We start from the raw sequence: 25,864 nt of genomic DNA on the forward strand, positions 1-25,864 counted from the left end.
CCTTAATGTTATGCTAACTAGCTGGCTAGTTTGCAAATACAGAAACCGCTTCTGCTAAAAGATGATCAACGCTTACCTTTAACTTGATTGTTACCTCATATATATGGTCAAAAACGCTGATGGGACACTCTTAAGGTATGCGACTATTCCTAAACTGTGACAACGATTAATATAAGCTGACAGCTACACGTTTCCAGGCTAGCTTGCCCCGAAAATAAACAATAAATTCTCTCCTCCCAGTCCAACACTGAGCCTGCACACATGAAGAGACAGGCGTGCTGCTGCTGCTGCTGCTTGTTCAACAAACAAACACGACAGTAACAACCTGTGTACACCTGAAAAGTGAGTTTTTACAATATCGCCATGCCGAACCAGGTGTGTTTATTTACATTAAGTGTCTCTGTGTCTTCTACAACATGTGCTGATATGAGGATGCACCACATCTTGTCCCCTTTGTCCCACTAATCCCAAGATCCATTACCCAACCCATAGTTTTATTCAGTGTTCAACTGGCAAGTAAATAAACAACTTTTAATATGCCTTAATTCCAGTCAAACAATTGACCCATAAGGGCTGGATTAGTGGCTCAGGACCCCAGGAACACCCCATGTTGACCTTGTACCTATGGGTTAAAATGATATACCACTAAAGCAAATTATCCACCCTAAGTCATAGGATTTGAATTCTTATATTGTGGGGTTGTTTCTTGGACTGAAACATAATATTAAGGGCTGAAAGCTCCAGCTTGTATTTGTGTCTAGTCGGTAGGCTTCTTTAAGATGTCAGGGTGCATGTGTAATTTTTAGAGCATTATAGGAAGTAGGGAGGAAATAAGGCCATTTAGAGTTAATTTGAACAGAGTTAATCAAATGCATGTTCCATTTACTTGACCCGCAGGATGAAATACAATGAGGTGACTTTATTAAAGTGTCCATAGGGAATCAAGACTGTGATGAACGGCTCGTGTGGTTAATTTAAAAAGGCAGCTAACAAAGGCAAAGGTGTAGCATCGTATTCATGTGTCCTGCCATTATCAGTTGATTAAACTGTTGTAGCCTATATTTACTTTACAGTGATAGTGTAATAACAGTGAATTGGATACAGATGACAATGAGAGAAGAGCTCAACCAAAAACCTGTGAATCAAAAACTCCTACTGATAGCTCCCTCATCAGATTGCTTTTTCGGAACATTTTAAAGATCTTCCAGTGTTTTTGTCACAAAACATCAGTTTTTTGGAAAGCAGCTATTTATCCTTTTTATTCTTTTGTGTTGTTATGACTTTTACTCTAATATAAAGTCTCCCCCTTGTGGTCATAACAGTACATTTTGGACGTTACAGAAATCTATTTTATCCATAATGACTTGTGTACAGTATTTCCCCAAACTAAAACAAAAATAAATCAATCTGACATAAAAAAAAATAATTAAAAAAAGGCATTGCATGTTGCTGGTAGAAATATTTCCTTCATTTGAAACTTTATTCTATAGTTTCAGTTAAATGCTTAAAAATCCATTTGTTCCCTGCCTGTTGATATATCTTCCCTGCACACTTAGCCTTTGTACATCTACTTGCCGACATAGGACCTCAGTTCTGCTGTGCAGTTTCACAGTGTTATACCATTATTGTTATCTGCTTCCGACTGTTAACAGCAGAAGCTAGGTGATGATGTGACATGTTTTTTTTTCCATTTGTACTGTTGCTGTGGCCTTGATAAGAGCGTCAGCAGGCCCGTGTCAGAAAAAGGAAGTGGGAGGGTTCAGAGGGCAACCGAGCAACCTGATGGCAGGCTTGTCAATAGAGCGTGTTGGCGTTGGACACCAGGAATCTGACACCACCTTCTCACAAATGCTGCCCACTTGGAGTGGCGTCTCATCCTGAGTGACGGTTTACAAGACTCCAGACTCTGTCACCTCGTTATCACTGTGGCATGGAAGCGGGCAGAGAGAGGCTCGCCAGGCATGTGACACTGGAGGGACTGAGGTTGTTAGTTTGGGAGCACTTTGATTACCTGACAGTAAGACAGGGTGTTCAAGAGACCAGACAATGTGCCCCATGCATAGCTTGTTTTTAAGGTATTTTATTTGAACAACCATTATAACATTAAGGGTTTCTGTGAGAACCAAACGCAGGATATAAGTGGCTTGCGCATTAAGAAGATTTCACAGCACTTAACACCAATCTTAGGTTAGAGAAATCGTTCCTTTTTTTCTGATGAGCAGCCCTTAAGAGCTCCAAGACACCGTGAAAATCCTCTGCTAGTGAAAAGCCGTCAAAAATACGACTTTTGCAGGTTCGCCAAGCCAGTAAAAGGAACAATGTCACATTCAGTAAATCATTTCAGTAGCTCCAACATGCCGTAGGCCATTGAAACAAATTACCATTTACAAATCTGTAGCATGTTTGTCTAACTATAGAACACATTTGCAAAACTATGATTCAATTACAGCTGAATTTAAGAGACAGTTTATACTAAAACATGTACGTTTTACTATCAGTAGTGCAAATAAGCATGATCTCTTGGCCTGTTATAGTATCTCTTGAAGTAACATTAAAGTTGGATAAACTGGAGCTTTATAACTCCTGCCTCAGGTGTAATGTCTGCTAGAACAAAATGTACATGTAAAAACATAGTTTTGGAAAGATATCTGATAAAAGCAGCAATAAAACTTTCAGGTGTTGCAATGTCATGATCTGTGGAAAGTCAAGTCCATTTCTATTCCAGCACCGACTCTGAAACAAATCAAAACACATGGTTGGTAATGGAATTGAACCTTTTCACTTTCCGTTATTATGAAGAGGTCTCTTCATCTATTAGAAATGTCTTTAGATATTGTTCAAAACTTAGTTTATTTTCTCTTTTGTCTTTTCTTTTGTTTGTTGCTTAGTCTGGTGGAAGTTATGTCACAATTGTATTTGGCCATTACTGTAAAGGCTAACATTTAACTAGTCTGTGAAGCTTATCCCAAAACATCCTTAAATACAAAACAATGGCACATTATTATAATATAGCATCCCTATTTAAAAATATGTTCAGCCTTATCTTCAAAGCTTTAACTCTTTTCTAATACTATAATAACTAATTCACCTTTATACAAATTTACATCAGGTAGCACAGATTTATAGATGTGTGCATTGCTCATTTACAGCTAAGTCTATTTTCATGTATTTTTACACATAACAGTATTAGATAGATAGAAATAAAGATGATTTCTTGAGCTTCAACAGTCTGTGTCGTTCATTATATTTACACGGCTGCCAATCCCCGCATTCAGAAAGATGAAATACTATCGAGTAAATATGTGGAATCTGACAAAACGTCCTCCTTAACCTCCACCGTTGGTTGATCAGCAACTGAAAAGACTATTGATGGTGTTCATCTGAAATGACATTGGGCCATATTAGGTTACTGACAGCCAGTGACGGTCTAGAGGGGTTGCCAGGGACGGCATGGGCCCCCCTTGAAATCTGACTGGCCACCCCAAAATCCAAATATATGATTGGCTATTTGCCTAATCAGACGCAGGACTTAAGTATAAATCAACTATTCTGGCTGTTTTCAACAGGCTAATAGTACTTTCAGTTATAAATAAGCACATTGCTCTTTCCATAAAAAGAAAAACATGTGCACACCGTCCAACTTATGGACTTTTTCAAGTTAGACCGTACAAGAGTTTGCATGCAATTGAATAAGTTTTTGAAAGTGCAATTTTGCACGCCTTTGTGTTTGAGTCCCTAAAGTATCAAGCGAAGAAGTTTTATATGCTGCCAAAACATGTCACCTACATATCATTAGTGGGGATAGAAAGGGTCAAATATGTAATTAACTTTGCGTGCGTATGCCCCCACACACCTCACGCCAACCCTGCATGAGTCGATGCCCCAGCTGGGCCATCCCAGTAGAAGACATGTCTTGACACACACATTGTGTGTCTTTCCTATGATACATTTTACCACTATGACAGTAATGTTAATTTAGAAGTGGTTGAAAGCTAACATTAGCTATTGTTTGGTGTTGCCAGAGTTGTTATCAAATCTATCATTTGACTTTACTATAGCCTGTCGTCTGTCCATATTTCCATTACACGTCATGTCTTTGGAATTGCTCATCAATTGGGAAGCGGATAAATACAAATTAAAAAGTCAGATTATTTTTGGTTTACTTATTTACAAACACAGCATTACATCAACCCCTCCCTCCCTAAGTGTGATGTCAGAGGAAACTAGTTGCCGTGTAAATAAAGTGAAAAGCAACACCTTAAAGACTATCTACATCCACACTCTGCCACCACCATGCCCTCATACTTGTGGTTGTAAGTGATCACACCATTATCATGATAAAGGAGTGAGATTGGCTCCAGCTTAGTGGGTACACAACAGGCACGTGATGCTCTCTCAGGACTCTTAACACTTAGCAGTGTCTGCACTATGGCATGATTGGTGGGCGAGACCTCATCGGTCATGGGCGGATTGCACACTCCATTGCACTCATATGCCTCATAACTCAGAGGCTGGATGATCCACTTATCCCAGCCAATGTCTTTAAAATCCACAAAGAGCGGGGTCCTCTTGCATGGCTCGCTCTTAACATTGCGACGGATTCGAGAGGGCGTGTCATAGATAAGGTTGGACTGAAGTTGCGTGAAAGACTCTTTGCCCAGCCCGTCCTGGTTAGCAGGGCCGGTGTTGTGGTTCCCCCAGAAAGCTTGTTGGCTCCCGGACTCATTTTCGGGAAGGTCATTCTCGTGTTTGATCATCTGATTTAACTCGTGTTTGTCCTGTTTGTGGTCTCTGGTTTGTTCATCTGAGAATACAATCATCACTGCATTGTGTGTCCCTGCAGGGCTCCGTTCAATGTCAATCTCAACCAAGCTCCTGCCCTCCTCTGCGACCTCTGACCCCAGACTTGTTATATGAACTTCCAGTCTGTGATTTGTCCACCCTGACTTCCTCCAGAGTGTTACAGCACGAGTCAGGTCAAACGACACCCAGCTGTTATCTCTGGCATGGATATGCTTTGTCACCAGTTCCTCCAAATCATCCATCTCCACCACCTCCACCTTATCCCTCCTTCTCCCTTCTTTCCCCACCTTTTTTGTCCAAATGACGTCCTCATGAATTTTGTAGATGGTCACCTTGCAGTCAATGCCCGCATATGGTCTTTGTGCCTTACTGATCAGGGTGAAAAGTCGAAGCTCAGCTAATGTTATGTGTTCATGGTGGCGCATTGAGATGTTGAACAGCAGGGGATGTATCCTGACACCCCTTGGTGTTATTTTATAGGGGGAGGGATCTGAAATCAGAATAAAGGATATATATGAAGTTTGTCAGATGCATTTTCCCCCCAAAAAAATGGGGGATTAAAATTTAGGTTAGTATATGTTGAAGATTACAGTTTACCTTTGTTTCTTCAGCATAGTTATTATTAAAGATTTTTTTGGCTTATTGGAATAATGAAATACAAAAAGTCACCAAATATTAGTTAAAGTAGCACTACATGGAGTCATCTAAACAATCCCAGATATACAGCATTTTGTTATTAAAAAAAAAACCTGATCATTGAACCATTAGAATATCAAATATAATCCTCATGATTTCAAAGATAATCCCTTTAAACTCAAAGTTAACCACAGCGTTTTATAACTTTTCTGCAATGCACAAATCAGATATACTTGTAATTTGTACCTTCATTCTTGAAACTGCGCACAATGCTGGCTGACGGCACTGCAGTGCGGTCGTGGGCAAAGCGGTTGTACAGCTCCAGCATGTAGTCTGGTGGCTCCTTATAGGCAGCACGGAGCTCGGACTGGGCCCTCAGCTCTGTCAAGTTTAATGTGGAAAGAAACTGGCTCAGAAAGTCTTGTGCATCAAGCAGCGGGTTATCACCCATGTCCCTTCCGACTGTTGCCCTGTTATGGTTCTTGAGGGACCTGATGGGACTGCTCAAGCTTAAACCCGCCAATGTCAGGAGCAGCAGGTTCAGAGAGCAGATAAACACGAGGTTGAAGAAGACTGAAACAGTCATGGCTGAGTAGAGAAAAGTATTATATCCAAAGTGTTAGGATCAGATGAGAAGATGTGATGGATCCTTAGTTTACACCTTTCATGGAAGCACTGTCCTTTGCAAAGGACAACAGGTTGCTGTCGGGGACTTTGCCCTTGTTGATCTTGTGGTCTGGTTGTGAGGGCAGAGCTGTGCTGTCCAATGTGCTGTGCTGACATGTTTGGCGATGTCACTTAAGACCCTGCTCGGCCCTCCTCTCTCTCTCCCCTTCAGGACCTTATCACAGTACAGAATTTCCTTGTATATTCCGTCTTATTTTGATATATTTTTTATTGATTAACCACTGAAGAAACTATGCTTGAAGTGACCTTAGGTTAACATGACAGATGAAAGAACTGCTCTATGCTGCACCATAATACCAAGAATACTTACATATTTATATAAAAGCAGAGAAGAATTGTAATAAATTCACCTGAAATTAGGGACAAATTAAGGACGGAAATGATCTTGGGGGTACCGCTTTGGTGATTATTGCATGATATAGATAATCAATTAACAATATTGTTAATTTATCCTTTACAATCTCCACAAGAGGCCAGTGTAGACTCAGTATTTGTTCCTCTGCCTCCCCATTTTAAATTGAATTAAACCTATTAATTTTGCGTTGAAAGGATGACTTGATCTCATTTGCATTTGCTTTTAACTAATTACTGCTTTTGTTTTCTTATAGCAGCTGTATGAAAGATTAGATATGCAATCATTGGCATCACTTCAAAGTACACACATATTAATGAACAATATTTATTTATTCTTTGGAAGACTATAACCTACATTGGGTGCAACTTTACCATCAGCCCCTTTAAATCCATTGTATCATCTGTTGTGGAGTTACTTTCTATTACAGTTGCATGCCAAACAAACTGCACATTTATGAAACTTTTCTTTTTGCGTAAAGAATCTATTTACACACAAATATATTCCTATCTGGGTGTTGTACTCATGTCTGCTGAGAGTTGAGCCTCTTTTCCCTTGAACAATTCATTACTTTTTTAGTGTTTGATATTAAGTTTGGCAGAGATTGGACCTCTTTGGAGCGCTGCTAGGCGGTGGTTAGGAAACTACATATCACATGTCTTTGCCAGACTTCTGTTACTGCTGACAAATGCTAACTGGCATTCAGCCTAACGTGACCCAGCGTTGGAGTTGTGTTTGTATCTGTGATTAAGCCACTTTAAAGTTCAAGTCAGGTCCACAGGGGATGTTTATCATTTTGTGCCCTGTGTAGTGTGGTGGAAATAAGTACTGGTTGTAAACACATGACATAACACAAATGCTTAACATTTTGGTTTGAACAGGACATTGGGAAAATTTGTGAGCAATATCAAATAGTTTCTGCATTTAAGTATAACTCTGCTGGTCAATAACACGCCTGTTTAAAAAAAAAAAGGCTTGACAATAAAGGGGTTGTTAAAGTGGCCATGTAACAGGTACTTAATGATAGAAAGAAGAAGGGCATACAATTCAACCTGTAACACATAGAGAGAATATGAATAAAAATGAGAAATTATGCTCATCATTTATTTTCAGTTTTCATTTAACATTGCGATGCAAAAAGGATCACTGCAAAGCAGAGTTGTATTTAATGTTGGATGACTTACAGGTATTAGCTAATACACATCCATAACCTTGAATTAATAACATATGTATTACAATAAATATTACAATATAAATACCTTCATTTAGATTATTAACAGTCCTTTGTTACACATTTACAATCCCATTTTGCCTGACATGAAACAAATGGAATAGAGAGGATGTGCCAATGAGCGCACCGTGTTTATGATGGTTTATTGGTCCAGAATAAACTGATTTCCAAATAGTCTTGACGTTTTTATTTAATCAACTCAGACCCTGACCAAAACTATTTTTAAAAATATTTCTTTTATCATCATATTCCTCAGGAATACATTGACAGATCCACATTGACCCTAATAACTTGACAAACTAGAAGTATTGTAAATTATCTCATTCCTGCCTAAGAGAAAATTTTCAATTTTTTTATGTATAATATTTTCTTTAGAGTCATAATTCATCACAACTTGCATATTTAGGCTATTTCAGATTTCATAACCCATCATGAGCTTCATATAGACTGTATATCATCCTAGATGACCTATTCCATAAAATGTATTTCCAAATAACCTCTGTAATAAATACATGAAAATGTTTGGCACATAATCTCCTGCAAACAGAGGAAACTGTAATAATTGGTGAATTTTCTCTGTCTGTACAAGAATGATCAAATGGCACAAATCTGTGTTTCACCAATGGAAAGAGTCTTTACAGGATTAAACAAGCTTGACTGGCCGTGTTGTCATGTTTACACCCAGGAGTCCAGCGGTGGAGGTTTGTTATCCATTAGTCCCACTGCAGGCCTGCCAGCTCTGATGAAGTGTTTTCTCTCATTTATTGCCTATGTCAGGAAACATGCAAACAGCCTGTGTTAATGAATTTGCATAAAAAATACACTGCTACACAAACAGATCCCAAGAAAGTAAACAAACCATGTAAAACTGTTATTTGTTTTGTTCCTAAACCAAAGTTGGATAATGAAAGTTAGAAGTAAATTAAGGGATATGGGAATAAAAGTCGATGTGGTGTTGTGACATTTTCTTTAGATGCATAATTACAATTAAAAGGCTTTACCTGGAGGGTGTCTCTTTCCACAACAGGTGCTTTTCCATCCCCAACTCTATCATTGGTCTCTAAGCTGGAATATACATCTACAAGAGAAAATAATAATCACTTTAGCAGTAAATGTTACGGAAAGATACAGGAGAGAAAAGGAGTGGATTTAAACAAGTTAGCTGGGAAACATAGAAACTAGATAATCTAATTAGTTGCCTGCTTTCTGATATTACGAGTACAGTCATTCAGAACAAAACTACAAAGGCCTATACTGATGATTCACTCAAGTAAAACATCTCTACCATAAAACAGATGACTAATTAGAACCTTATCAAAGCTAAATATCAGCTAATAATGTTTGCTAGCCAAATAGTTAGCCCCTTTACCAGCTAACTAACCACTTACTGAGATGTTGAGTTCTCTAAATAATGTCTATTAAAATAAACTTAATTGCCAACCAAGCAGTGTACTATGCCCCTATTACCATTTACTGCTCAATAATTACTTTCAGTTCTCATTAAAGTTTTTTTGTCCTAGAAAGCAACTCAGCCAAGATTAGTGCTAGCTGTCAGCAAATATGCTTTTAGGCAGGCTGAGCTTGATGATATCTTTGTGGGTTTTCCCACATTTTACTGTTGTTAGGCCTACATATGTAACTCAACGCTATAAAAATAGATTTATTAAGCTAAATCTTCTAACTGTCATACCAATATTATCTTAGAAACAAAATCGTAATAGGAAACCAAGACCTGATAAAAGCTACATATTTTTGGATAACCAGGGGGATTCTACTTTTCTAATATATTATAACCATCACTTTAAAAATAGGACTTAACATAAAATTACAAATAGGTTTATTCATGTACCGCTGTCTACACTTAGAGAAGCTTGAACAACGGACTGTTATTACTTTAATTGCACTCTTAAAATGTTCTCTATTGAATTTTTTTAGGAGTGCAATTAAATAACCTTAAATACTTGTTTTATTAGAACTTTTTAGAGTTTATACTTCAGACATGGCCTGATGCACCATTTACCCTTTTTAAGTTGATCAAGTTTATAAAAGCTTTCAAATGTTCATTGAAAGTTTTTACCTATCCAAATAAATACACATTTCTGAGGGTGTTGAAGCTCTGTTCATAATTCATAAGGAAGCCTTCAGAGAAGCTTGTTTTAGTCGGAAGCTAGAGGTCGCTGTTGATGTGAAAAAGTCAGTGCCCTTTGGAATAACATTTAAATGAAATGTGACTAGTGATGCGTGAGCCTGCCCTGCCTTTGGGAAAACACAGTATGGGCTAATAAGCCAAGTCTGTACACTGATAACCTTGGCAGCACATCATTGGTTTGAGGCTAAGTTCAGAAGAATATGGTCTGGGATTTAAAAATGCTCATCTCTGTGTCCCTGACATGACAAGAAGCCCAGTCTGTTCAAAAGCAGTGTTTGTTTTCTGAGCTAGAGGACACACTCCTCATTTAGACAAAGGTTTAATAACATTTTGCTGACAGGAGGAATGCGTGCAATGATTTGCTGACCTTGATTTTTGTCCATAAGCGGCAAGGTGATGTCATCGCTGCCTTGCTTTCCGCTCTTGGATTTTTTAGTCACTCCGGTAGTTGTTGGCTTTGAAAAACAAAAACGATTTTGTTACTGGGTGACAACCAGAATTTCAAGCTTTCCTGTTTCTCATTTTGTTAGGGAACATCATATTGGTTTTTGTTTAAAAATGACTTGTACTGAATCTTGGACAGTAGCAAATCTTTTTTTTTTACTCTTGTTTTGGAGGGAACTGAAAATGATAAGCTCAAACCCTTTCACACACTCATGCTCAGTTGTTTCAGAATAATATACAGTACACACACATTTCTTGGTTCAAATCAAACCTAAATTTAATTTTTCCTGCATGGGCAAAAATGCAGATTCAAAATACTTGAATACCATTTCTCTTCTCTTATTACTCAAACCAGATATAAAAAGGTTCCTTTCCTCATGTCTCATTACAGCTAGAAGAGTAAAGATACATTTCTCTAAAACATTTTGTAATTGAGTACCTTGAAGTGGCTCTTTGTCCAGCCTGCCTTGTTCAGAGCGTTCCTCAGGTCTTTGTAAGCCCAGATTGTTTGGAGGACATGGGAAGCTGCTTTGGTCTCTCGAACTGATTGGCTGACAACAAATCATTAGACATTGTGGTAAACAACAGAGGACAGCTCTGAGACAATTCTGTCCTAATGATTTAAGTCAATTTTTGATAGCCCTGGGATATGACATTCATAATATCAAGAGCTATTGCTTTAAGGCTATGTCACAGATACAAACTAGTAATACACATTGCATCTACCAAAACTACTACTACTTAGAAAAAAACCTGAGAATCAAAAAAGAGTAGTATATTTGACCTTTTCCTATTGTCTTTTGAAAATTACAATATCTGAGACTTTTACTTTTTATTCCATATTTACAGCCTGACAGGCTGTGGTCTGCTGTTATTTGATAAACTTTGCTTTTCATTTATTTCTTGAAATGTAAGGTTACATTTAGTTGAAAGACATAAAGAACCTTGACTTGTTGATGGCCACCAGTTTCTGTACAGCATGACCCTGTATGAGCGCCCGGGCGTTTTCTGGGCTATCTGTAATGATCTCATGGATGGTGTTCAGAATTGACACCACTGTATCTCCATCGAGATTCTTTGCCGGATGCTGCTGCCCACATGGTAGATTTCCAACAAGGTCCCTCAGAGCATAGCTTCCTGTGACAAAAGAGAGACAACTTAACAATGTTAGTTTGCAGGCATAGAGCCATGTAGATGAGTGTAACAATTTGGCACCTATTAGGTCTTTATTCCGTCTGTCCATGGCCAGGTTGCGAAGAGCAATAGCCACAGCTCGAACAACTTTGTCTACATCTGAGCGCAGCAGCTCCACCAGGATAGGCAGCCCTTTTTCTTTTCTCACTGTTGCCCGGATGAAGCTGGACCACTACAACAACAAACACAAAATGTTTAATTGTATAATAAGGGAGGATGGCGGACGGGTGTTGGCTGTAGCATTTTTCGAAAAAGGACCATGGGTAAGAATCAAATACTGCTTTCTAAAAATACACTTGATACTATGATGCAACAGGATTTAAAAAAAAGTATTTTAAAACTGTTTATTCTGAGCTCAGTCTTGTCTTCACATTGATCTTAAATTAAACTGACATTCATGGCCCAGTATATGAACAGGCCAATGGCAATGCAGGCTGGTGACAAAGTCAGTATAGACAGTCCAGTTGGATTTAAACGATCGATGCCAAACCTTTTTTTTCTCCATACACTCTTTACATGATGCAGCCGCCGCTAAACAACCCAACCAGCAAGGAAAACAGCTTTAGGCCCCAATATAAAGCTGAGGAGGTTTGTTTAGTCAATTTCTAGAATAATCTTGAACAATTCAGCCCGATTAGAGGGTAAACCTGAGCCCAAGTTTAACTCATGGGCTTTTATGCAAGTCAAAGTAATATTTAAAGTCTCTACTTTAGGCCCTTTGGAATTTTGATTGAAATAGTAAAATACTAAAATTCATAACTTCAAGTGGAATTCAAGTATTCACAAAAATGTAAACGATAATAAAGAGATTAAATTTGAATACTTGAAAATCATTTGAATTTCTGCTTAGACAATTTCTAAAGACATGTTGGCGTAGCGGTTCATGTTTTGATTGACATTGACCTCTGTTGCACGCATCAGTGGTGCAACAGACAATCAACTTTATCCAGTTGAATCTGTTTGAGCTGTCTCATTTAGAATAAGAGGAGGAAGCAGTAGCCCTGCCAGCGGAGAATTGTCCACTTCAGCTTGTCAACGACTGGTGAGTCAAGAAATTATTTGCCACCTGATAAACTTGTAAAATGTATAGTTACCATACACATTTAATGTTAGCTTGAATGTCCTTGTTTCTTCTTAAAACATTATTTACCATGCTTAATGATGGCTATGTACCATTAGCTTGCGCCACTATGACAGACCTTTACCTCATCCAAGGGTAGTCAGGAACTGCCTATGAAAAAAGATCATGAAAGCCCGCACTAAACTCCCTGAGATGAAAAATTGACAACCACATTCAAAAGTCAAAATTCCCAACAGTCAGTAATCACCAAAAAAAGACGCTCAAGCTGGGTGTTAACATTAACTATTTAAAGGAAGAATATGCAACTTTTTGATCCGGTAGATGTCGGCCTTGAGCACCAGCATCAAACCAAAACAAACTGCTGTTTGGCGACACCTCCGCTATTCTGAAGCCTCCGCTCTCTTCGAGCGGCACACCTCCAACCCCTCTCCACTCGCGTTTGCACAAAGGAGTTATGAATTAGAACGCACCATTAGGCGTAAGCGGCGGACAAAATTGTCCTTTGCTCGAACTGCAATTGTCTGTGGTCTGCATTGATGTGTTAGCAGGCTAATGTTAGCACACTTTGGTTAACTATTAGCTTCACATTGCACATATACTGACACGGAATGACAGTGATATAAGACACTTACGTGACATCCAAATAAGCAGTGAGAAGGCTATGGTATTCCTCTTTTCTCTAGTCCTTGACTAAAACAGCTTTGTACGCAATGCCGTCCCGTCCATGTTAACATGATGTAAACACGGCTCCGACAGCAGTACAGCTGGCGGGACTCGCGCTTCCTCATTGTAGACAGTCATGACTCAGAGAGATACATATAGGATATACTTGATTTCTGCTGTATTGGTGTATGTGTGTAAAATGTCGCACATTATTCTTTTAAATTCTCTTTTTAACAGTTCAAAGTAAAGTATCTATTGCAAAATTATTTATTAAATATCCGTGCTTAACTAGCCACATTAAAGATTTTATCAGAAACGTAAATTACATTTTTTCCAGTTTACATTTTAACAAATTTCCAGCTCTTTTTTTACTATTTGTATTATTTGAGGCTTTTTGATGATTTCTGACTGCTTCCCTGGACTTTCAAAAATGACTGCAGAGAAATTGTAAAGATGTCATTTGTACGGGCAAATATTGGATACTGTGACAGACATGGTTCATTGTCTAAGCATCTAAGGAAACAATCAGCTGTACACAATGAACGTGCCAATTAAGTGTCACACGGTAACAATAGCTATAGATGCTTCACGTTTTGATGCTGATGCAGACATTTTTTGTGTGGGATAAAATATTAAATCAACAATTTCAGCCCCCAGGAAAATGAAAGGGTATGGAAAAAACTAAAGAGTACTCACAGCCCATTGTCCCGCGGCGAGGTTCTGCAGGGCTCCTGCAGCTGCTTCAAGGGTGTTATGGTTGTGACTGCAGGTAAGAAGAGACAGGTAGAGCCTCACAACCTCTGGCTGGTATAGCAGCTCCAACCCTTAAATAGAAATAGAGAGAAAGTCAGGAATGACATTGAAACACTGATAAAAGCCTGAAGAGGTATTGGTTTTTCTTGCATAACTGCAAATATGCTAACATTGTCCAACAATGTATTGTGTTTAGATTAGTGTAGCCCAATAGGTAGGGTAATGAAAAATATACACTCTAACAAGTATGCCCTAGAAAATGATAACACTCTCAGACTCCTGCAGAGGTTTTATGTACTGAGCTAGTTGGGGCTGCTGGATGATTGTGAGTAGTATAAAGATGACCCTGGACCGTAACATGCCTGTCACTCTGATTTGCATTCACCGGCTGGAGTGTGGGAGGCACAAGTTTTGATCTGGTCAACAATTCAACAGCAGCCACAGCCAAATTCACATTACTCAGCCCTATAGTACTCAAATGATTTTTTTTAAAGCTTCTATTAAAAGAGTGCTTACACTGCTAAGAAAAAGCCATAAGGCTACACAAAAAGCAAAGCTGTACCCAATAAAGATATATTAAGGTACAGGGCTGCCACCGTCTTCAGCAATTTCCAGTTTCTTTCCAGAGGAAGTGTTCCTCCACCAGATTTTGCCAGATTGAAATGTTATCAGCATTTCTGTTGGGTGGATCATTTTGTTTTAGTAATGAAACTCTCCTCAAGTGGTTCAGGTGCTGATGTGTGGCTTTGAATTTCAATGATTTCTCTTCCAGGCCATGCCAACGTCATGCATACAAAGCAAATACAAGAAAGCAAGTACTCAGCCTGTACTGTAATGATGATAAATGATGGATGTTCTTCATAGTTTATCTACCTTGTAATTGGATTTAAGTGTAGCCTACTGGTGTCCAAATGTCAAAGTCATACAGCATTTAACTCTTAAATGCATTTTTTATGTGAAGTGTATGTTACTTTTGTACATTTATACCTTTATTTTGTTCAGTACGTTTTGGTAAATCCAATGTACCGTATTTTCTGTCCATAAATCCATTTTTCCAACCTGTACATCACAGACACATACATGCACACAAATACAAACACCAGTTTTCATCAGTACACAAGCAGAAAATGTCACAAAATATTATTATTAAAATATAGCACAAAAGTATTCAATCACATTAATACTGCCATGAAATATAAACAACAGCAGTAGACTGACCTTGATTGAACCACTCCTCTGATGAGTAAAGGGAAACAGAAGAAATACAGAAATACATAGTTCAAGATTAGATTAGCAAAATATATCATTGGCTTCTGCACTAGTAGGATTATGGGATAACCAGGCAAATGCCGCAAATGCCATAAAAGGGGCCAAGAAATGAGAAACTTTAGCTTGAAGCCAGTACACTCACTGAAACTACATAAAATGTACAGAAGGACAGACAGACTGTTAAGATGTTTATATAAAGAAAAAACGCTCTTGTTGAAACAAGAGCAGCCATTAAACAAATATTTAAAAAATACTGCTATCTATGATACTGCTATCGATGATGCTCTGATTACTGTGATGTCATCACTTACTGCCCAAATGCCAACCAACCTTTGGGTCTTTTCCCCGTTAAACAGTCAGGCTCATTCTTCTTCTTCTGGTTTCCCGCTGACCTCATCAGAGGATGGGAATGAGGTTCCTGAAACCGTTCCGTTCCTGGTATTTCTTTGTGAACATGGTAGGAGAGGTTCCGCAGGATGCAAACACAGTTCTCTACAGACTAATTGGAGGACAATGACATGCATTTCAATCATAGGTGTTCAGACTGTTGGATTTTAAATTCTTCTGCACTCATTGTAAAAAGGTGATAATCTACCTATTAAAAATGTAAGTTCCATGGAAATACCATTGATTTTGATAAAACATACCTGGACCCTAAAGATTTAATCTAAAGCCTGAATAAATTGCAGATGTGTACAAGCTGCAAAATCTGGTGTACAAGACACTATTGCCAGTGGATTTACTTCATGATATTGAATACCTATGGAGGCTAATTAACTATTTGTATGTGCCCTTAATAAAAATAAACTAATGGTTTACATTATGGAATTTAATCACCAAAATTACCAGTAGTCTAAGAGACACATTTGTGCTTAAGTAACCTAATATACTGTACATGGTACCAGGATTCATATACACTTTCATCCTTCTCTTGTTTCTCACAAACATAAACTTTAGCTAAGAATTTGAAAGATATAATACAATTTCCACCTTAAGTCACATAAATAGAGAATAAATTGTTGCCTGATAGATTCAGAGACCTTATTGTCAGTGTCCTTGTTGACAACAGCTGACTGAAGGGCATGAAGAAGTGCGTCCACTAGCCCCTCACACTCCCTCAACCTTTGCCGAGCCTCTGCCCCGTCTGAACTGACATTCCTACAGATACAACACTGTTAGCAAAGTTGCCAAAACGTTGGCCATTACAAGTTGGATGTCATTTGTTGATGGACAGCCTCCAAGTTTACCTCAGACATCCAGAGGTGTTTTTGAAGACTGTGGTCCACTCAGCACTCAGCAGTTTGGAGGGGTCTGCAGAGTCTCTCCTCCAGCCCGAGTGCGGGATGATGATCTCATCAGTCAGTGTTTGAAGCCCGTTGTTGATGACCATCAGCTTCAGAGGCTCATGTGAAGAGAGGTTCCACAGTGTACCTGCAGGGAAAATAATACAAAAGCTGTACATTTACAAATGAAAATGAAGAATAGCAGATTATGGTTGCAGGTAGAGTCAGGAGTCGCTCTGTACCTGTGACTAACTCTTTGACCTCCATGCTGCTAGACTTCCTCAGAAGCCTGACTAAAGCCTGAATGCCATCACAGTTCTTGATAGCCATTTTATTGTTGTGATCTTTTCCATAGGATATGTTGCGTAGAGCTCCACAGGCCTTGCGGTGGACCTCAGCTTTAGGGTGGTCCAGTAATTCCACCAAGATTGGCACCCCATTCAGCTGGCGCACCTCTTGCTTGATGCGGTCATTCTCATAGCACAGGTGTTGTAAATAGGCTGCAGCATTGGACTTTACTGGGTCCATTGGGTGAGTGAGCATCGAGATCACCTCATGCAGGTTGGGGTCTCTCCAGCGTGGGTCTCTTCGAATGCTGTCCAAGCTGACCATGCTGCTTCGTTTGTGGGGAAACTGCAGAGTCTGAGCGCGGCACATGGCCTGGAAGAAAGGATTGAGGTTCCCCTCCAGCTGGGCCATGAATGCGTCATCATAGCCCCCTCTGAAGGAGCAAAGAAAGTCATTGTCCAAGTGTTAATCAACATTTTGGGTAATACACTTGTTGCTGGGTTAGGGAGGAATACAGCAAACTAATTAGCTTAGCTTAATGGGGAACATTTTGAAACAGCATTGTATTACCTTTATCTAAAGGTAAAAGAAAAACACTTCCAAGTACCTCTTAAGAGCATTTACTTATAGTTGATATTCTGTCTGTTTACAAACATGTGGAAAAGTACAAGAACAGAAAGTTGTGGTTTTACCTTGGAATATAAATCCTGCTAATACTATAAAGTCCTGCAAGTTAGTCTTTATTTATGTTGCAGAAACATGAATCTCATTGGCGACCTTCTTCATCTAATATCTTCCAAAGGTCCTTGGTAGATTTTTGTAGAATTTTGGATTTCTAAGACCAACTCCATCTACATGGAACAAGCAAGGGCTGAAAATTATCCACACAAGATAAGACATTCTATCCACTTGAAGGACTACTTATACCCCAACAAAACTATATGGACAACCAAGTGATGCAAAACATGCTGCTGGTGGACATAAGAAGCATTAAAAGGATCACACCAAAGGCTTCCTAATACCTGATATTTCTGGCCCTTGACAGATCAGCAGTGGAGTCCAACTGTGCCAAAGTGTCTTAATAAATACAAAATACCATAGAACAAAGGAGGATTGAAAGATGACTTTGACGAAACCATATGGCTCCTGTGTTAAACTAAACATCTGAGGTTTTGTGCCCAGTTAAAGGACAAATGTGTTTGGGCAGTGACATCCTGAACTCTCATTGAAACAATTAAAGACTTCATGCAGGTTTTACATTTGAAGGAAACCAAGCCAGTTGTTTCTCCTTACTTCCAGTCTTAAATCATAGCTAAACAGCTGTACTTACCACCGAACCATACTGTTTCCCTTAACGTCCAGTCTTTACACTAAGCTTACATCTTATAGCTGTTCCATATATTTCCAGTCTTAAAGTTAATCTAACTATTTGCTAGCCATTTCTTGACAGGTAATGCTAAGCTCATATCTCCAAGCTGTTTCCCTATATTCAGAGACTTAACGCTGACTATCTTCAAGCTGTTTCATTGTACTTCCTGTCTTAAAGCTAAACCAACCATGTTTCATTTTTTTCTCTTTACTTCCAAGTCATAATCCTAAACTAACTGTCTCATTGATGGTTCCCCATCTCAATGCTAAGAATAACCATCTCCTAGCTAACAGAAAAGAGAGTGGTAATGATCTTCTCAGCTATAAGCAAGTAATTGAGTAGCTAATGGTACTTCAAAAGTGGTAAACGATTCCTTTTGTATTCCACAGATTGAATGAAACAGGTTAAGGTGCCTCTGTGATTCCAAAAGACTTGGCTTCACAGAGTTTAACAGCATAAGTGAGTAGCTTGTAGCTTTTCTAAACAGCTCTGTCACTTTATATGGGCAAAGGAAAAGCTTCTGGCAGACAATAACAGGTGAAACCTCCTTATTTATTGACTTTGCAGCAGGCTGCCGTTCCTGATTGATACCAGCTGCTACTTAACTGCTGTCCATCTGTCTTTCTCTTGTCCAGGCTGGCTCACAGGAATGAGATAGAGGCAACTTCTAGGTAGCTGTGTGGCTACCACTCTAATAAATTATTATTCCTGCATGTCCTCTATGATAAGATTAGCTTTACATTTATACAGTTTGGAGGATTTTTAGTGGCTGCAGCACTGAAGACCCTCTGACGTCCTATGAATCTCAATTCGATTTTTAAGAACCAATCACATAAACAATGAACTTTAGATGTTTGTTGTGGCATTTTTAATCAGACATTTCAAAAGTATCTCGTGACTACATTTAAAACTGTAAATGATTGGAATTAAAGATATGAATCCAGTCTTACTGTTTGTCTAAAATCGGGAGCCTGATTAGCTTGGAGTTAAGACTTTCCATCAGATTAAGATTATGTACATGCTTTGCAACATCATAGGGTTCCTGTCCTCTTATCATAAAACCAAACAGTACTTGTGTTTTTCCTTGCTGTGATGTTAATGGTTCATTGGATTTCTTGTGTCTAACCTTTGCTAAAGGTGAGCTCATTATCAAGGACCATATTGATATTTCAGTGACAACGACTGAGTGTCCTTACCTTACATGTCTACTTTTGCGCCAAAATAAAAGTTTAATGGGATAAAATGGATTGATTTAATATAAACAGACTCCATCTCAAACAGGCTACAGAGGACATGGTTATCTTAGCCGACGGTACCTTAGAGAATGGGCCTCAAAGCACATCAATTTTACCTGTTTACTTTGCCATTGCCCTTTGAAAGTCTTTAGTGGCTGATCTGTATTTGACCTTACATCTGGGTTTCATATAGAATCTGCAAGAGCCCTTGAAACCTATCTCTCCTGGGGGATCAATAAAGTTTGATCTAAGGTAGTCTTCTCTTACCTGGTTCTTGAGGGCTCCCTGAGGAGCTCCATTGTTGTAATCGGCCTGAACTGGTGGATTCCCCCCAGTGTTGGGTAACTGGCAGCGGGGTGGTCAGCCTTCATTTCCAGTGGGTTTTCTCCCCGATCCCCGATAACATCCTCCTCTGATTGGCTGCTGAGCCCTGCCGGAGCGTAGCTGTCCCGGAGGAAGGGTAAGGTGTAGTGAGCCCCAGGCTGGTACGTCTTTGCAGGCCAGTAGCCGTGGAGGGTGTTGCGGGAGAGGCTTCCATATCCAGCACATAAGTCACCACTGATCCCTCTGTAGCTGTCGGGCAGGGTGTACACTCTACTCAACCTGTCTGTGTTCACTGGCTGAGGATCCCCAGGCTGCTGTATCACCTCAGGGTGCGGGGTTGTAGTGACGCTGGTTGTTGTTGTTGTTGGTGTAACAGACTCAGAGGGTTCAGTTTTTGCTTCAGGAACAGGTTGCTCAATGGGGATACTTTCCTGAACCTCTGGAGTCAATATGAGCTCAGGTGTGTCTGATGTCTGTATGTTCTCCTGCTGTGTCTCTGGGGATTCTTGGGTCTCACTGGGAGCCTCTTGTTCGACACCCTCTTGTTCCACTGCTTTGGACTCCTACAAAGATTGATGCACCACAACTATTATCTTTACCAAAGCCTAATTAGAATTTGTGTTCAAAATCCCATTTGTCTGAAAGGTCTCAGGTTTCCTTTGTCCGATTAAATGCCACCAAATTGGTGTGTTTTGAGTCAGAGCAGGAACAATTTGGTCTTAATTTACTTGGAATAGACCAAAGCGCCACTGTTCCCCACAGTGTGTGTTTGTCTGTCATCAAAAGTCTACAGAAAATCCCTGCTAATTTCTTATAGTGATGATCAATCATCATCAATTCTGCTCCTTTCTATTTTTCTGAGCCAAAAAATAAATAATGTATTCTCCTTTCCTGCCAAAAAATAATGAATTCCCCTTGTTCAAAATGAGTTTAGATTGGACTCTGATGAAACAACTTGAGGTCCAGCACTGTTTCAAAGCAGAGTAAATTTAATTATCTGGCTTGGTAAATTGATTTTGATTCTAACTCTTCAGATTGTGAGAAGAAACTGTGATTCTATGCACATAAACGTGTATGAATAAGTTCAAGTCTAGACAACTGAGTAAAATAGGACCCAATTGCATTAAAACATTGGATGGTGCTGTTGCTCCAGAAGTCAGTTCTCCTTTCTGTCTGTTAGTGTAAGTGAAACTCAATGTTATGACCACAGTGTACGATAAAACTGTAGACAGTTTTACAGTTTCTGTGATTGATAGACACATATAAAGTCGTTCAGATGAGAGGTGTGTTTTGTTTTATATATAGTTGAAATTTTGGTTATGGAATAAAGAACTAAGATCAATACTTTGTTTTTAACAGCGGTAAGTTTATAAAAGACTTTTAAAGTTAGTCCCAAACCTCAGTGTCTGTCTGCTGCGGGGTGTCCGTCTCTGTGGAGCTCTCATTGATGGAGGTCATCACTGAGGCGATTGAGGTGGGCGTGTCCAGCTCTTCGTTGGTGGATGGGTTTTCCAGAGTTGCTTCCTTAGCCTCCTGGGACAAAGATAGAGGAGGAGGACCCTCTGAGCTCTGCTCCTAGACCACAGAAACAGAAATAAGTTAGTGACTGTCACTGAAAACCATTATTCCAGCATCAGCTGTTGTTATAAAGAGCATAATGTTATTATTTATTATACAGCGGCCCAACATGAAAGTAAGGCTGTTTTCACTTTCTACATAATAAATAATATACAATTTAAAATGTAACACGTAAAAAAGTATTACAGCATCATGTGATGAAGGCCGTCTTCACATAATAAGAGCTGCTGAAAAGGGAGCAGAGACATTGGTTTCCACTCTGTTGACATATTATTTGTATAATTTGAAGCATGAACCGTGAAATTCGGTCTGAAAATTACAATAATCTTGATTATATAAGTGAAAAATTAAAGCCATTTTCTCTGATTTTAATCTTTTTGGTAAGCTCTAATCTAATTGGGCATTCGGTGTATTGGAAAACAATACTGAAGCCACCACAAAGTACTTCTGCTAGTGATCTTGTGTAGACAGCAAGAAGAAATACAAATACAATAAAATCTCCTCGATGCAGTTTACCTCTTATTAAAAAAAAGTGTTTTAGGGTTTCTCAAGTGTTATATATCCTTGTGTGCAGACTATATAGCATTATAATTTGTTGTGGTATATAGCACAACAAATTATTCTTGATACACCAGATTTAATGGATGCATGAACACATGCATGGTTTGTTAATGTGCACTGGAGTGGTTTCTCATTTATTTTTACCCACATCAGGCAATTGCTGCACTTTCAGGCTCAATTCGTGTCCACAATTTACTTCGTGTCTCTTTTAGATGGATAACGTTGACTTCCAACTTTCCTCACCCTTGTTAAACTTTTCGGGAGGCTTCAGGGAACAGATTATAGTTTTTGATGCTAGAAAACTGACAGACAGGGGGTCATTTCAGCTCAGTTGAAGTACAGCAAGTACAGAGATCACGCTGGTCCCTGGATTGACTCCTGGTCCTTTTTGGTGCATGTCATCCAGCACAATTTCTCCCCACATCCCCTATCCCTTCGAGCTGTCCTAAATAATGCAAAAGCCCACTAAAAAAATATTTTAAAGAAAAACTGACAGACAACATTACATCTTGTTGAAAGCTTTAAATAGACCAGAATGCAGAAAGGGAAATAAATCAAAACTAAACACAACAAGTGAAGTGTAGTAAATAATCTGTATTCTTAATTATAGTCATCAAATGACCATTGGATATATAAGTGGTTATATCTGCTGCTGTTTTTGTGTTGTGTAAGTCCTGTATAAAAAGGGCAGAGTGGATGTGACTGGATATGAGCTGTCACTCATTGACATTAAAGTTATTTGTTGAGTCCTGATTACCACCACACATTCTTTAATCCATACCCCAGCTGTTTTTCCAAACAACATGTGGATGTTTCTCTAATTTCTCCACGTTTTGTTTTTCAAGTGGAACTTAAATTATCTTTTTTTTCCTCATACAAAATGTGTTTCATTAACCAGAGGGGATTAATTATTCAGCGTCTTGATCTGAGAAAGAACTGGAGGCAGAATTGAACTGTAAACACATTTTGTGCTCATTTTCCTAACACAATTCTGTCTCCAACAATCTGCTTTGCTGCTCCAATAATCTCAATCAATATTCACTTATCTGAAACTTTTTTCTATCTTGAGGGCCTGGTGATGGCTGCATTTAAATGTGTGGTAAAAATATAGGACACAGAATAATGCAAAGAACTCATCCAAACATTAGAAAACATAATTAAAAGGTTTTGTGGTGAAAAAAATCAATTTCACTGCATCATTTATGACCAATTTTACTACTTCAATTTTCTATGCAGTCTCTGAATCAATTTCCATTTAAAGATAAATGACACAAATGCATATTACATGGTTTGTATCACTCAATAACACAGACACAATATGCACTGAGATAAAACAGAGAGTAAGCTTTTAAATCCCCCCAAACTCCCTTTCTGAGGCTGCGGCATTAAACCAAACAAGTGCTGAAAACCTAACTCCCCTGCATTAAATCAGGCTGCAGCGAATGTGAAGAGAGCTTGATTCGCCTTTCAAACACCTCACCAAACACAAGAGCCCCTCATATCCATTGTACAAAATGTGTCGGAGGGACGAGGAGATGAAAGGGGTCACACGGGAGAAATTGGCAGCGAGGGAGACGATCCTGGCCCGAACTCCTCTGGGGGAGGTTGATTGGATATATTGTTAGGCGGCGTTTTAAATGAACGCCTGGCAAAAAAGACAGACGGGGTCCCACTGTCCTCCACAGACAGCTTGATTAAGGACTTGGAGGACGATAATAGGCCGGACAGTGCGGCCTATGTGTGCTGTCCCCCGTCTGATTCGCGCTCCAGGGAAGGCCAGGCCTCTGTGAGTCAAAGCTCATTTAAATAACTCACTGCACCATCACTAAGTAAGCGTGCTCGCAGAGCCAAATAGGTCGGGATGATGACACTGGATATGACTTTGCTTAAAAAAAGGGGGTATGGGTATAGATGTAAGGTGCAGCCATGCAGGAGACAGAATGACATGAGCATCTTGTTCCTCTCCTCTCGCACTATTGAGGCCAGCTACAGCCGGGGTATTATTTTGGGAGGCAGAGCCTGATCTAATGTTGAATGATTTCAGATTTTTCGGTGTCCAGCTCAAGGACATGACAGGAGCAAGTCATGACTCAAACTTGTCTTAAATCCATTTCAAAGGCAGAGTAGACAATTTGAAAAATGGGACCCCCCTCAAAAGCAATCATATCAGCAAGGAAAAGTAATGTTGTAGTGATCATACTTGAGAACAGATTAGCTTTAACTGGCAGTGTGTCTCAATCAAAGAGTGGGGTTGAAAAAAAGATGATGCTCCCGCTGGATAATAAAACATGACATCAGCCCACTGATGTCAGGAAACATCAGTAACAACTTTGTCACAACTCATCTGCCCTCCACTATCTGTTGAATCACTCATGCTCATGCTGGTCAGTGTAAATCCACAGAATGTGCCACTGTACATTGTTATTCTCTGTATTCTTATTGAAGACTTGTTTTCTGTTGAGACACATTTGTCCATTATGCAACACATCCTGTTAAGTATAATTCAACCAGGCTGTTCTATTTAGAGAACACGGTGATTGAACATGACAGCCAAAAACAAAAGGAATGATGGGTATTCCCTGACAAAGTTTCTATTCAGAGCCTCTTGTTTTGCACTCCTCTGATCCTCAAATAGTTAAATGCTGCATGGTCAGATTTAATGTCTCTCTGATACATCATGGTAATACACTTACCAGAGTGTGTGCAGCATTTTCCCCCTGGAGGGACAACCTCTCCTTATAATACAATCAAAGATTATGCCCGCCTTATATGCTTGCCTATGCATTTGCACACATGCACATCCACGCTCGTGCACACCGACACACACACACACCGACACACACACACACACCGACACACACACACACACAATTGATGAGGATGTAAGCATCGTGTCCCCATGCACACAAGGAGACTGCACCGAACAGCAGCATTGAGAGGCAAGGAGGTGAAGCGATTGATGCCTGCTCCATTCATCATGACAGTGGCAGAATGCAAAAAGCTGTGCAGGGCTACAGTTCTCTGCAGAAAAAAAAAAAAAAACTGATAGGCAAAAAGAGGGAGGGTACAGAGCAAATAGAGCCATTCCAGAGCACACACTTACCTCTTTCACTTCAGCAGGCATTGCCAAACCGTTTCTGCTTCCCCACAAATGATGGGCAAGATGCTTCCCCCTGTGAGATGTCTTCTTCCTAGTCTTCTCTGAATTTTAGCCTTGACTCTACCTCCTTTGAGCATGTGAGGCAGTTCAAACATGAGCAGCCATCCTTCCTCCCAGCACTCACTAACACACGTCCGCGCTCTCTCTCCCTCTCTCTGCCCCTCTCTCTCTCTCTCTCTCTCTCTCTCTCTCTCTCTCACTCTCTCTCACACTCTCTCTTTCTCTCCCAAACACACACTAGACGCACCATGCACACATTTGCTCAACACAGACGTTCCCTCGCACGTTCAAACACACACACACACAGACACACACACACACACTGAGAGGCAATAAACGGCGGGCTCCCTCTCTGTCATTACCGCACTCCTCATCTGATGTGTGCTGCAGTTTAATGTGTGCGCTATTAGCAAGGTGCTGAATCAACTATGTGATGCTGAAGCCTGTGAATGGCTTAGGTAAGTGCACAGCCCTGCAATCCCCTCTGCTATGCCCATATTTTCTGGCAGCCTTGGTGGACACACATACAAACACACACAGAGACACACACACACACACACACACACACACACATACACAGATCATTCCCTGTGGGTGCACAGGCAGATGCAGCTGGAGCAGCACTAGTTGGGTCCTATGTCCACCCATGTGCGGCATAATAAAGGGCGAGGGGTGGGGAATGGAGGGGTAGGGAAGGTGCATGAGAACTGTATGCAGCACAAGGCAGGGTGACACACTACATACTGGATCTATAGCCTTTTTCTCTTGAAGCTGTGCCAAAGACAAAACCAATTTCATCATCCT

General features: G+C 39.7%; 2 protein-coding genes across 4 annotated transcripts; both read right to left on the reverse strand.

The window, feature by feature from the left end:
• Positions 1-3,663: 3,663 nt before the first annotated feature.
• On the reverse strand, positions 3,664-6,197 carry LOC132992314 (bone morphogenetic protein 10-like). Its single transcript, XM_061061552.1, has 2 exons — positions 5,686-6,197; positions 3,664-5,293 (listed from the first exon to the last, which is right to left on the reverse strand). The coding sequence occupies exons 1-2, from the start codon at positions 6,023-6,025 to the stop codon at positions 4,266-4,268; spliced, it is 1,368 nt and encodes a 455-aa protein (XP_060917535.1). The 5' UTR covers positions 6,026-6,197; the 3' UTR covers positions 3,664-4,265.
• A 1,248-nt stretch (positions 6,198-7,445) lies between these two features.
• Positions 7,446-25,586, reverse strand: arvcfa (ARVCF delta catenin family member a). 3 transcript variants are annotated; one of them, XM_061061551.1, is made up of 16 exons: positions 25,004-25,584; positions 21,160-21,336; positions 19,705-20,324; positions 16,788-17,266; positions 16,510-16,693; positions 16,303-16,420; positions 15,593-15,761; positions 15,212-15,229; positions 14,981-15,052; positions 13,937-14,064; positions 11,518-11,668; positions 11,247-11,439; positions 10,742-10,853; positions 10,226-10,313; positions 8,711-8,787; positions 7,446-8,477 (listed from the first exon to the last, which is right to left on the reverse strand). In XM_061061551.1, exons 1-16 carry the CDS (start codon positions 25,022-25,024, stop codon positions 8,385-8,387), a joined length of 2,700 nt encoding a protein of 899 aa, XP_060917534.1. In that variant the 5' UTR covers positions 25,025-25,584; the 3' UTR covers positions 7,446-8,384. The 3 variants fall into 3 exon arrangements, with proteins under 3 accessions (XP_060917534.1, XP_060917531.1, XP_060917532.1); XM_061061548.1 differs by having other exon boundaries at positions 11,247-11,668; positions 25,004-25,586; XM_061061549.1 differs by lacking the exon at positions 14,981-15,052 and having other exon boundaries at positions 11,247-11,668; positions 25,004-25,586.
• Between the last annotated feature and the right edge of the window lie 278 nt (positions 25,587-25,864).

This window comes from Labrus mixtus, chromosome 17 (genome assembly GCF_963584025.1).
Source record: "Labrus mixtus chromosome 17, fLabMix1.1, whole genome shotgun sequence".
Lineage (NCBI taxonomy): Eukaryota > Metazoa > Chordata > Actinopteri > Labriformes > Labridae > Labrus > Labrus mixtus.

What these genes read in the sequence shown, in the direction of transcription:
- arvcfa (XM_061061548.1), bottom strand. Translation starts at nt 25,024, where the DNA reads ATGCCTGCTGAAGTGAAAGAG. An exon ending in CGCAGCAGACAGACACTGAG is followed by an intron (nt 20,325 to 21,159) that starts GTTTGGGACTAA and finishes CAATCTTTGTAG; the next exon opens with GAGTCCAAAGCAGTGGAACA. An exon ending in GGACAAAGAGCCACTTCAAG is followed by an intron (nt 10,314 to 10,741) that starts GTACTCAATTAC and finishes TGTTTTTCAAAG; the next exon opens with CCAACAACTACCGGAGTGAC.
- LOC132992314 (XM_061061552.1), bottom strand. Translation starts at nt 6,025, where the DNA reads ATGACTGTTTCAGTCTTCTTCAACCTCGTGTTTATCTGCTCTCTGAAC. An exon ending in GCGCAGTTTCAAGAATGAAG is followed by an intron (nt 5,294 to 5,685) that starts GTACAAATTACA and finishes TTCTGATTTCAG; the next exon opens with ATCCCTCCCCCTATAAAATA.